Source organism: Sturnira hondurensis, unplaced genomic scaffold, assembly GCF_014824575.4.
Source record: "Sturnira hondurensis isolate 20B ecotype Veracruz unplaced genomic scaffold, ASM1482457v3 Scaffold0022910, whole genome shotgun sequence".
NCBI lineage: Eukaryota > Metazoa > Chordata > Mammalia > Chiroptera > Phyllostomidae > Sturnira > Sturnira hondurensis.
Window position 1 is genome coordinate 13,832,948 of NW_028095541.1, and position 12,626 is coordinate 13,845,573.

Sequence of the window (12,626 nt, forward strand, 5' to 3'; positions counted from 1 at the left end):
ATTTTGGACCCGTTAATTTATTTAAAAATTTCAGCTTTCATATATGTTTCTTAATATTTATATTTATAATTTCTATGTTTAAAACTTTTAAATTATATAAACAAGTGCAATACTCAATAACAAGGAAAAAATTGGACTATAAATATTTACTAATAAGTACTTGACTAAGTAAATATGAAACCCTTATAGCATATGATAATTTATAACTATAGCCCATAAAAATTATATTATAGGAAAAATATAAATACAGCATGAGAAAATTTTCATGATCTACTATAAAATAAGAATCAGCAGTTTAAAAACAGTCTATGCAATATAGTCCATTTTGGCAAAGCAAGTATTTATATACATAAAAAGTATAAAAGAAAACACATTAAATAGTTAAAAGATGATCTTTCTATAGGCATACATATTATTTTATTTTCCTTTTCCCTTGTTTCAAAAATATTTACTTTCAGCCAGGTGGCTCAGTTGGCTGGAGTGTCCTCCTGTGCACCAAAAGGTTGTGAGTTTAATTCCTGTCAGGGCACATACCTAGGTTATGCATTCAAACATTGATGGGGGTGTCTATGGAATGCAAGTGATTAATATTTCTCTCTCCCTTCTCTCTCTAAAACCAATAAATACATCCTTCGGTGACAAATTTTTTTAAACTTTACTTTCAGTGTATATTACTTTTACACCAATAATTATAAAAATAAAAACTGTAAAATCTATTTTTAAAACTTTATACATTACATAATAAACAGAAAACACGTAGTAATCAAAAACTAGTAGTATATAAATGTGAAATTTACAGCACAGACAAGAGTGAGTGTTTCAGGTTTGGCCAAGAGTAAATAATTAATTCCAAAACCACAGTAATAATTATCCATATAACATATGCTCATTTAGGAGTATCTATTAGATACACGATTTCAATGATATAGTCCTTCTTTATAGAGAAAGGGAAAAAATGAAAATACTACAGTTAAAAATGGTTATCTATTTAAGTAACGCAAATCTAAATTTAAAACATCAAAAGCCTCATTTCATAATATTTTCACGAAGTTAATAAAAATTTGAAAGTCTGTTATTAAGGTGGATCATATATGCGTTAGCATAGATTAGAACAAAAACTGAAAACATATATTGAAGTGTAGTCTTATTAAGGCACGGGATTAATCCACAGTGTGTATACTCTAAGGGATCTCTGTCCTCAAAGTGCTCATACATAAAAAATCTGATACATGGGTTTAAAATTTTTACCTAAGAATTTAAATCTCTGAAAGCCAAGAGAATATCAAACATAGATGCTACAGGATTTATTATAACCTTAGGCCTTAAATAGAGATTAAGCAAAAAACTAAAAAAAACTCTAAGATCTCACTCTTTGCAAAAACAGTTCTGGGCAGACTAAACAGTTTAAAAGTAATGTAAAAATATTCACTAATTCATTATAACAATACTGCCTCAATTAGTGTCAATTTAGTTTCAGGAAATAACAGTGTTCTGAACATTGTCCAACACAGGTGCCACTTGGCAGGGCATCCTCACTTTGCAATAGCATCCTGTTATGTAATAGAAACTTTATTTACATTTGCACTGTTTCTTAAAAAGTGGTATGTAGTTTTAAAAAAAAAGATTAAAAAGAAAATAAAAAACAAAAATAGTAAGTGATGTGTAATGTCAAAAAGGTAGTAAGTACACTAGAGACATCAAGTCTAGCTTTATCGATTTTCAAAAATACATAGAAACACTTAGTTTAGTAGAAATGATAAAGGTACAACTCCACAAAACTCTTCAGAATCATGCGTTTCTAATAACCCTTTTCACTGCATTTTAAAAACTCAACACCAAATAAGTTCCTATGTTTCTTTACATTTTGTTTATTCTTATCTTTCAATCCCATTTCCTCCTCCAATTCTATGTTTGAAGATTACAAAGAGAATACTATTTTGCATATATTTTCATTTTTTTGAATCTGTGCTTAATTTTTATTGATATTGAATATTCAATATGCAGCCAAATGATAATAAAATAGAGAACATAATATTAAATACTATAGTTATACACTAATGTATTCAGTATCAGACTCTGGCACAATAATAGTACTTAAAAGCATCATTTAAAATATAGGCTTAGTTTTCATACATTGTAGGAGGATATGAAGTGAAAAATAAAATTCCCTCTCTCCAAGCTTCTCCACAAGAAAAAAAATTTGAATAATGGTCGTAAACTTCCCAACATTGGTCAAAGACATAAAATTATAAATTCAAAAAGTATTGCAAACCCCAAAGAGAATAGATATGAAGAAAACCATATCTAGTCACATCCTAGTCAAACTGCAGAAAATCAAAGGTAAAGAGAAAAATCTTAAGTAAGTACAGAAAGGACACATTAAATACAAAAGAACAACTCGAATGACATTCCCGCTAGGTGTAATATTAGTAAAAAAGAGAGAAACGAGTACAATAGCAGAATCAGTTGTAAATATATACATTTATTAAAATAAATCGTTTTAAAAATGAATGTAGTTGATCTTTCTTTTCTCTCCCTTCATATCAAAAGTTTTCAAAAGGCTTAAATAACACATTTTTTGAGTATGCAGCACCAGGCATCCCCATGCCAGTTGTTTTTTAACGCACCCCAAACCGCAGTCATTAAGAAACAAGACTTTGGTTTCCAACAACATAAAGTACTGAAAATCTGGGTAACATATTTGTTTCAGGCTTGAAAGATCAGCAGGGAAGTAAACCACATTCGATACCTCCCTTTAGTTACACTCCTTTTAGACGCAGAAAAGAAGTAGGTTAAATAAGCAAGAGTAGAAGATTAAAGAGATGAGGTTCATAAAGTGGGGCCTCAGGCCTCTGCAGGTTTCTTCAACGGGAGCCCCAGGACACGTACCGTTTTTTGGCAAACTCTGGATCACTTTCACCGCCGCCTCAAACCTGGTTTCATGCACGGATCTCTTGTCCGCCATCTCCAGCCGCCAACGCCAGTCTCGGTCCCAAGGTCTGTTGACTGGAATCAGGAAGCAGCAACACCAGCTTTCCCAAGAGCCTGCATGAAACTAGAACACGGAGCGCAGCCGCGGATCAACATGCCCAAAGGGAGGAGGCCTAGGAGCGCAACTGGTCAGTCCCCCTGCCCTATCCAGGCCACGGAGACCTAGGTGGCCTGGCTCCTTCCTCCTCCCGGGGGCGTGACCAAGCCGAGAAGCCGGCCCGCGAAGACACAACTCACCGACAGGAAGACCATCTCTAACAATAGGCGCTGGGGCTCCGGCTACCGGTGGTCGAGAAGCCGTTCTCCCACCCGCGGAATCCTTTCGGAGCAGCCACACCTCCCATCGCTGCCGGGTCTCTCTGTCCCTCCTGAACCCCCTACAGCCCCGCCCCAGAACCACCCGAGGACCCACTCGCCGCTGCTGCCACTGTAGCGCAGCAAACTCCACCCACCCGCCTAGCGGCTGCAGAGTTAACAAAAACTATCAGTCGGTGCCCTGAGAAGGGCCAGAGAAGGAGAAAAGAAGAGATGGACGCGGGGAGGACCCGGTGCTCAAGACTGGACCGCTCGGTCAGCACCAGCGCGGCGCGCCTGGGACTTGGGTTGCTCCCCCGGGGCCCAAAGCAGCGCGCGTCGATACCGCAGGCAAAAAAAAAAAAAAGGGGGGCTCTGGTCACCAGCGCCTCCGCCTGCCCTCTGTTAGGTTCAGGTTAGAGAAAGGTGATGAGACTTAAGCAAAGGGCTTGAGATCGGGAGAGGGTTGGTGGGAACCTTAAACCTGCCATCTAAGATTTGCGACCTAGGTCAAGTTAACAGCCTCTCCGGTGACAATCTTTAGACCACCCCAAGGGTAGATGAAAGGACTTAGGTACGCTGGATGGTGTTTCACAGTGTTTGGTTCGCAAGACTTCGATACCTTTAGCCGCTCGAGACAAAGACACCCAAGCAACAACCAAAGAAAAGAGAGGGGAGGTCTCTCGCTACTAGTCTGGCCGGGGAAGGAAAGCACCCTACCCTGCACCACTTCTAACACCGAGTCGCTGGAAGCCGAGCACAGGCTCAGCTCCATCCCCATTTAATAGGCGACAGGGAGTGGAGGAGGGGCGAACGAGGAATCTGTACGATCGCCTATTCTATGAAGGGGTACCCTGAACCTTCACCTTTTCAGCACAAAGTCCGGCTTCTTAAGGCCCCCAGGAAGCGCGCCCAGGCCCACAGTGGGGTAACTGGTGTGGATCGTGGGGTTGGACTCCTGCGGCTCTGAAACCCCAGAATCGCTAGGTCATTTTTGTCAGTTCTGGTTGGTTAGAAGGGTAACTAATACAAATCTAGGCACAGACTATAATTACTCTTCTCTCCGAGCCACAGTGCCGGCTTTTACCTTGGTATTGCCCCTCAAGGCCTGTCCGGTACTGTCCCTGACGCCCGCCCCTTGGTCTGCCCCGAGGACTCGTGGGAAATGTAGTCCCTCCTACTAGGCGTTTCCGGACACCTCCCTGCGGGCGTTCCTCCTACCTGTTCCGGTTGGGTTTGGTCCGCATTGCCCTGGAGCGGTAGTGGCGGAAATCCCTCCGTCTTATTTCGCCCCACTCAATGGAAGTTCAGAGTATCGCATCTGCTTCAGGCCGGTGGACACGTGGTGTTGTTTGTTAGAGGTGTCTTGGAGTGGCCGGGCTTGAGTCAGGAATTTGGGTTCTAATTTCTTGCTTTCTAAATTTGAGATTAAGTATAACAGTGCCGTCGGGTACTAACTATGGGTTACTTAGTGCCGGATATTTGCCAAGCGAGTAAGACAAACAAATGAGGAAACAAATTACGTTAGCTGGTTTGCCGAAGGCCCTACAAATTAGTAGTAGAACTAGGAGCCAATCAACCTTCCCACCATAAAAATATATATATATATATATATATTTTAAACTTGGACTTTAAATAGAACACCAAAGTGTGACCAATTTAAATTTTTCTAATTTACTCGAACTAGGAAGACTAATATCTACTGCTTCTTCTCTTCTTTTTCTTATGCAATGTTATCATTTCCAATCTACTCGGTCATGCATACTTTTAAAAGGGCTTGGGTGTTTATTTCTAATCTAGGTGTTCATTTTGACTTTATTAAGCTTCTGTAATAAGCTGACTTAGAGTATGTTGGTCTTAAGGTAGTAATGAATGAGAATTTCCAGCTGATGATTTCAGTTGAATTTCCATTTGCTGGTAGTATGAATGTCCAGTCAAGAATATTAGCATACGAAGAAAGAAAATGGAGGTTATTCATGTTTACCATTAGGTATTTAAAAAGCAGCTCTTTCATATAATTGTGCTGTTTTAGATGTGGTAACTTCTGCTAAAAGGTAATGATGAATATGAATTGAATCATATCCCAAAGTGCCTTTCAAATATGAGCTAAAATATATGGAGCCCTAGCCAGTGTGGCTCAGTTGTTTGGCTGTTGTCCTGCGAACCAAAAGGTAACTGGTTGGATTCCTGGTTAGGGCACAAGTCTCGACTGCAGGTTGGTTCCCTGCATTGGGGTGCAAGGAAGGCAACCAATCTGTTTCTCTCTCATATCATGTTTCTCCCCCTCTCTTTCTCCCTCCCTTCCCCCCTCATAAAAAAATTAAAAATATAGGGGCCCTGGCTGGTGTGGCTCAATGGATTGAGCACCAGCCTGCAAACCAAAGGGTCACTGGTTTGATTCCCAGTCAGGGAACATGCCTGGGTTGCAGGTAGGCCCCCAGTGGAGGGGCACTCGAGAGTCAACTGCACATGGATGTTGCATCTCACATCATGTTTCTCTCCTGCTCTTCCTCCCTCCTTTCCGTCCCTAAAAATAAATAAATAAAATCTAAAAAAAAGAGAAAACTGTACAGAACACAGAAAAAGTAAAATTAAGAGGCATCTAATAAAATTATGTGGGATACTGATGTCTTTCAGTACTTTCAGTACAGTGCCTAATACGAAGCATTTTTATTGAGATATAATTGACATATACCATTATATTAGTTTCAGGCATACAACATAATGATTCAATATTTGTACATACTACAAAATGATCACCTCAATTAGTAATGCATTTTTGCTAAGAATAGGCCCACTTCTTACACATGACCATAAGAAAGGTAAAATAGGCCCCGGCTGGTGTGGCTCAGTGTTTTGAGTGCTGACCTGGGAACCAAAGGGTTGGGGACATTTGAGAGGCAACCACACACTGATGTTTCTCTTCCTCCCTTCCTCCCTTCTCTCTCTAAAAATAAAATAAATAAAATCTTCAAAAAAAAAAGAAAGGTAAAATAGGACATTTACAAGTTTTAAGAAATACAATGGGATAAATATTAAATAACTTTAAAAGGAGTCTTTCAGGTGCTCTTTCTTTATGAACATTTAAAAAATCCTGCCCTGGTTGACCTAGCTCAGTGGATTGAGCATGGGCCTGCGAACTAAAGGATTGCAGTTCGATTCCCAGTCAGGGCACATGCCTGGGTTGCAGGCCAGTTCCCAGCAGGGGACACATGAGAGGCGACCATACATTGATATTTCTCTCCCTCTCTCCTTTCCTTCCCCTCTAAAGATAAATAAATTAGATTAAAATAAAAATAAATTTAGGTGAAAATTAAAAACTTTAAAAAAAAATCTTGCTATGTACTGGGTGATGTAATTGACACTGAGGGTACAAAGCCTCTCAGGGAACTAACCAGTGTGGTAAACGGATGTGTAATATAATAATTACAATATAATGCAAATTTGTTAAAACTGAAGGATATAAAAAGTGCTATAATGTGTGTATCAAAAGACAACTACAAAAATGCTCATAACAGTCCTGACAGGTGTGGCTCAGTTGATTGGGTAATGTCCTGCAAAGCAAATTGTCACCATTTTGATACCTGGTCAGGGCACATGACTGGTTCAGGTTTAGTCCCAGGTCCAGGCACATGCCAGAAGCAACCAATTGATATTTCTCTCTCACATTGATGTTTTTTTTTCTTTCTCTCTCTCACTTTTTTTCCCTCTTTCTAAAAATAAATAAAATCATTTTTTAAAATGGCCTTTGTATACTACACCCTCCACTACAGTTCACAGAGGTTTCCCATTAAAAAAAATAAAATAAAATACCACACCATATATAATAAGCAACAAATTTGTTCAGGTGATGGGATGATAGATATGAGGGAAGACAGGACAAGACATTGGATGAAAAACTGGCTAAAGGTTTTATATGCTATGCAAAGGAGTTTGTACTTTGTTCATAAGTCTATAGATTATATATTTTTGTTTCAGCTACAATATGATCTGGAAAGAACCACTCACTGTGATTCCCATAAGAGATACTGTATAAGAGATTAATTATAGGGATTAGACTTCATATATTTCAGAGAGCTTATAAAGAGTCCTCTAAGAGACTATTGACTCTGTGTGGAGGGGAGCCTAAAATTGCTGTAGGTCAGCACGACTTATACTCAGAACTGGAACAAAATAAAGAAGAGTAAACACAAACTGAAACCCCTAAAGGCAAACTAGAACTAATGAGGACAAATTGAACCCTACCTTATCTCACCACCTCCGAGCTCAATGACATGGATAACCTTCAGAACAAAATGGTACCAATCTCTATGGAGATGAACTCCTGCCTGACCTAAGACTCAGAGAAGCTCTGGGTCAAGTTGATACTGTGTCTGGTATCATTCAGAGCTGCTTCACTTTTTCTTCCAAATCTCACATTAATTCTTATGGCCAACCTAAAGTAGAACAATACAGAGAAGAGAATTCTGGGAGATACAATTCTAGCTTCTCTAACAATGGTGACCTAATACAATTCACCACTATTACCGTAATTGTTGCTTTCAGAGTGGCCAAAGTTTATTCCGAGAATATATACCAAAGTAAACACTTAAAAATCTACTAACATAGCCCTGGCTGGTGTAGCTCAGTGGATTGAGCACAGGCCTGTGAACCAGAGGATCGCAGTTCGATTCCCAGTCAGGGCACATGCCTGGGTTGCAGGCCGGTTCCCTGCAGGACAACTCCCAGCAGGGGATGCACAAAAGGCAACCATACATTGTTGTTTCTCTCCCTCCCCCCTCCCCCTCTAAAGATAAATAAATAAATAAAATATTTTAAAAAATCTACTAACATAGATAAAAAAAGAAAATAAACAAACAAAAAAAACCTTGGCAGTTATTCGGAAATACAACCTGTTATGAGCTGAATGTTGATGTTCTCAAAATTCTTTTTTTCTAAATTCTGGTTTTTTAAAAGATTTTATTTATCTTTAGAGAGGAAAGGAAGGAGAGAAGGAGAGAAACATCAATGTATGGTTGCCTCTCGTGAGTCCCCTGCTGGGAACTGGCCTGCAACCCAGGCATGTGCCCTGACTGGGAATCAAACCTCGATCTTCTGGTTCGCAGGCCCATGCTCAATCCACTGAGCTACACCAGCCAGAGCCTCAAAATTCTTATGTTGAAGCCTTAACCTTCAATATGACTATATGAACACCTACGGTACAGGTAAAATGAAGCCATAAGGGTTGGACCCTAATTTAATAGGACTGGCACCCTTATAAGAAGAGCTCTTTCTCTTAACTATGTGAAGGCACAGCAAGAAGGCAGTGATCCGCAAGCTGAATAGAGAGCTGTTGCCAGAATTGTTTGTCTAGAAAAATAACATTGGAATAAATATAAGAAAAATATATAAGTATAATAAATATTTTAAAATATTGGAATTAATATAAGAGTTCAAGAAGGTGAATGAGACAAGTATACAAAACCTATGGTTTCCTATTAGAATACAGGAATAAAAATAGCAAGCCCAGGTAGATTAAAGACTTAACCAGAAGAGGTGAAACTGCAAGCTTTTATCTTTTGTTTTCTTATTTTTTAAATTCATTTTATTATTATTATTTTTAATCCTCACCTGAAGATATACTCATTGATCTTTTAGACAGAGAGAGGAAGGGAGAGAGAGGAACACCAATTTGAAGGAGAAACATAAATCGATGTTTCTCTGTGTGCGTCCCGACTGAGGATCGTTTCCACAACCTAGGTACAACATTGCGGTGTGTGGGACCATGCTCCAACCAACTTTGCTGGGCTCTTTGCTTTCTTTTAAAACTACAAACAATTAGAAGATAAGAAAGTCTTAGTTAATATAAGACAAAAAGAATGGCTAAGGTATTGGCATCAGGAAATAGAAAATAATATTTCATTATTTGTAGATGTTATGTTATCCACATAGAAAACTTAGAACCTACAATTATCACAACTAAGAAAGGGTTCAATGGGTTGTTGAACATAAGACCAGTCAATAGTGATCTTTTAAAGTATAAACAATTTGATTCCCAGTCAGGGCACATGCCTGGGTTGCAGGCCAGTTCCCAGTAGGGAACTCATGAGAGGCAACCATACATTGATATTTCTCTCCTTCTCTCCTTCCCTTCCCCTCTAAAGATAAATAAATTAAATTAAAAAAACAAAGTATAAACAATAAGTTAGATAATGTAATCAGAAAATCATATTTACCTTAGCAATAAATTCCATTAGAAACCAATAAAAGACATAATACCTTAAAGGAGAAAAACCATAAAATTTATCAATGTGCATAAAAGACCTGAATAAATGGACATATAATAGTTATATTCACAATATAAAGACAAAAATTCTTCCCAAATTATTCCATAAATACAATATAACTCCAATTATAATTTTCACAGGACTCTGAGGAACTTTACACACTAACTCTGAAAACTTTGCAGAAAGTCTCAGAACAGGCAAGATAAATCCAAAAAGAACATGAAGGAAGTTATAATTAAGGAGGGGTAACTGCTCTCACCAACATCTATAGTTACTCAGAGGTTTAGCACAATAACATCTATCTTTAATGCATGTCACGGGGCAATACTAGTCGGTGGAAGAAGAATAAGGCGGGGTGGGGGGGCGCAGCCAGTAAACTCTGTTCCATCTAGTCATCCAGGAATGCAGGAGTGGATCCATCGTCCTGTAGGGCCTCAGAGTCTTCCACTGGATCCACTGCATCCAGCCAGTAGAAGGGGTTAGAGAGAAGGCACTGAAAATGTCAAAGGATATTTTTAGGGGTCAGATCTGGAAGTGGCAAATACTACTTTCCACCAACATTTCATTAGTCCCGCTTAACTTCAAGCAACACTGAAAAATTTTAGTCTCAGTGTGTAGAGGAAAAAAACAACTGGACTTGGTGAGCAAATAGCAATCTCTACCACAAAGAACTGGTCCTGAAAAATAGTACACTTAACAATCAGTAGTAATTAGAGATTGACAAAGGAAAAACTATTTAGTGGAACAAATTGGAGAACCCAGAGATAAGCAGGCATTAAAAATTAGTAGAGAATTTGCCCTGGCTGCTGTAGCTCAGGGGATTGAGCACGGGCTTGAGAACCAGAGGATCATGGTTCGAATCCCAGTCAAGGCACATGCCTGGGTTGTGGGCCAGTTCCCAGCGGGGGACACAGGAAAGGCAACCATACATTGATATTTCTCTTCCTCTCTCCTTCCCTTCCCCTCTAAAGATAAATAAATAAATAATCTTTTAAAAATTAGTGGAGAATTAATGCCTACTCACTATGTTATACATCTGGAATTGCTATAACATTCTATGTTAACTATAATTTTAAAATGAATTAAAAATTGTGTGGAGAAAGGATGAAATGTATAATGAATAGCAATGGGACAGCTCCATATAGAAAGCAAAGATGAAGTCCTTACCTCCATTCCAGTCATTGACCTGGGTGGAATTTCCACCCAGGTCAATGATCTAATGTAAAAATGCATCTTTAAAATCAGAAGAAAAAGCCCTGGCTGGTGTAGCTCAGTGGATTGAGTGCCAGCCTGCGAACAGAAAAGTCAGCAGTTTGATGCCCAGTCAGGGCACATGCCTGGATGGCAGACCAGGTCCCTAGTTGGGAATGTGCAAGCAACAAGCACCGACTGATGTTTCTCTCCCTCTTTCTCCCTTCCTTCCCTGTTTTCCAAAAATAAATAAATACAAATTTTTTGAAAATCAGAAGAAATATATAGCTACTGTATTGCACCACTCCTGGGGGTACCATTCATGTTGTGATCCATATGAATTGGTGTCCCCTGAAGCTGTGCAGCACAAGGATCTTGTTCGTGGTTACATGTTAAGGAGAGATTCACTTAACAAACCCCAAGAATTGAATTGCAAAAAGAAAATATGAGTGCATGTCCTAGCTTAGGTTGCAATAACTAAATACCGTAGACTGGCTAGCTTAAACAACAGATATTTATTTCTCAGAAATCTAGAGTCTGGGAAGGCCAAGACCAGGGTGCCAGCATGGTGGGCTTCTTGGTGAAGGCAGTGTCCATGGCTTGCAGGTGGCTGCCTTTTTGCTGTATCCTCACATGTCCTTTTCCTCTGTGTGATGCATGTTCATTATCTTCATCTTCATTTTTTTGTAAGAGCACACTAATTCCATCATGACCTAATCTATTTTATTTATTTATTTTTTACCCTCACCTGAGGATATTGAATTTAGAGAGAAGTGAGAGAGAGGAAAGAAACATTGATATGAAAGAGAAACATTGATGTGAAAGAGAAACATCAATCGGTTGCCTCTCATAGAGCCAAGACCGGGGATTGAACCCATAATCTAGGTACAGGCTCTCACCAGTAATTGAACCTGCATGCAATCTTTTGGTGCATGGGACAATGCTCCAACCAACTAAGCCACCTGGCCAGCACCCTCTTGACCTAATCTAAACCCAATTACCTCCCAATTACCTACCTACAAAGAGAGTAGGTAGCTGCTAATGTCCTAAGAACTGAAATTGACCAATATTAGCTTCAATTTTCCATTACATCTTTTCCAGGAAGTTGCCAGTAGACTGGAGTTCCAAGATAGTTACATCAGGCAGATTCTGCCTGTGCAATTGTTATCTAGGTTGGGAAACAGATTCCTACTGTGCCATCTCCCCAGGACTCTCTCCTGAACACTCATTTTTCAACGCTCACTATTGTGATAAGTACTTTATGAATAATCTCATTTATTATTCTCAAGACAAGAATTTCTATATTTGCACAGTATAGGGAACCGATCCACTTAGTGTGGCGAATGTAGCCCAGCCCCATCGAAAAACTGACAGTCATGACTCAGCAACACACGAAGCCAAACCCACCCATCGGCTTTCCCGTGGGAAACCAGGCCTGCATTATACCCAGGCTACTATGGGGCTTGCTCTTGCTAAAACTCCCTCACCCTGGATTGAAGCAGTAAATGCTTAGTGCATATCTTTTAAAATGTATTTTATTGATTATTCCATTACAGTTGTCCCATTTCCTCCCCTTCATTCCCCTCCACCCTGCACACCCCCTCCCACCCACCTTTCCCCCCTTTAGTTCATGCCCATGTGTCATAAGTTCTTTAGCTTCTACATTTCCCACACTACTCTTGCCCTCCCCCTATTTTCTCCCCACTGTCTATGCTACTTATTCTCTGTAACTTCTCCCCTGCTCTCCTTCTCCTACTCCCCTGTTGCTAATCTTCCATGTGATCTCCATTTCCGTGGCTCCACTCCAGTTTTAGGTGTCCACTTAGCTTGCTTTTGTTTTAGGTGTGGTTGTTAATAACTGCCAGTTTGCTGTCTTTTTACTGT

At 39.5% G+C, this 12,626-nt stretch overlaps 1 protein-coding gene across 5 annotated transcripts in view; it reads right to left on the bottom strand.

Moving 5' to 3' along the window:
• The window catches only part of ACBD5 (acyl-CoA binding domain containing 5), a 49,699-nt gene extending 45,304 nt beyond the window's left edge, over positions 1-4,395 (bottom strand). The window contains exons 1-2 of one of the 5 annotated variants that reach the window (XM_037037081.1): positions 4,373-4,395; positions 2,890-3,055 (exon numbers count right to left, since the gene is read on the bottom strand). In XM_037037081.1, the coding sequence (XP_036892976.1) occupies positions 2,890-2,965 (76 nt within the window). In that variant the 5' untranslated portion in view covers positions 2,966-3,055; positions 4,373-4,395. Of the gene's footprint in view, positions 1-2,889; positions 3,056-3,228; positions 3,617-4,372 lie in introns of those variants that run through there. The other 4 variants (XM_037037080.1, XM_037037079.1, XM_037037077.1 and 1 more) reach the window with 4 other exon arrangements.
• Positions 4,396-12,626: the final 8,231 nt, after the last annotated feature.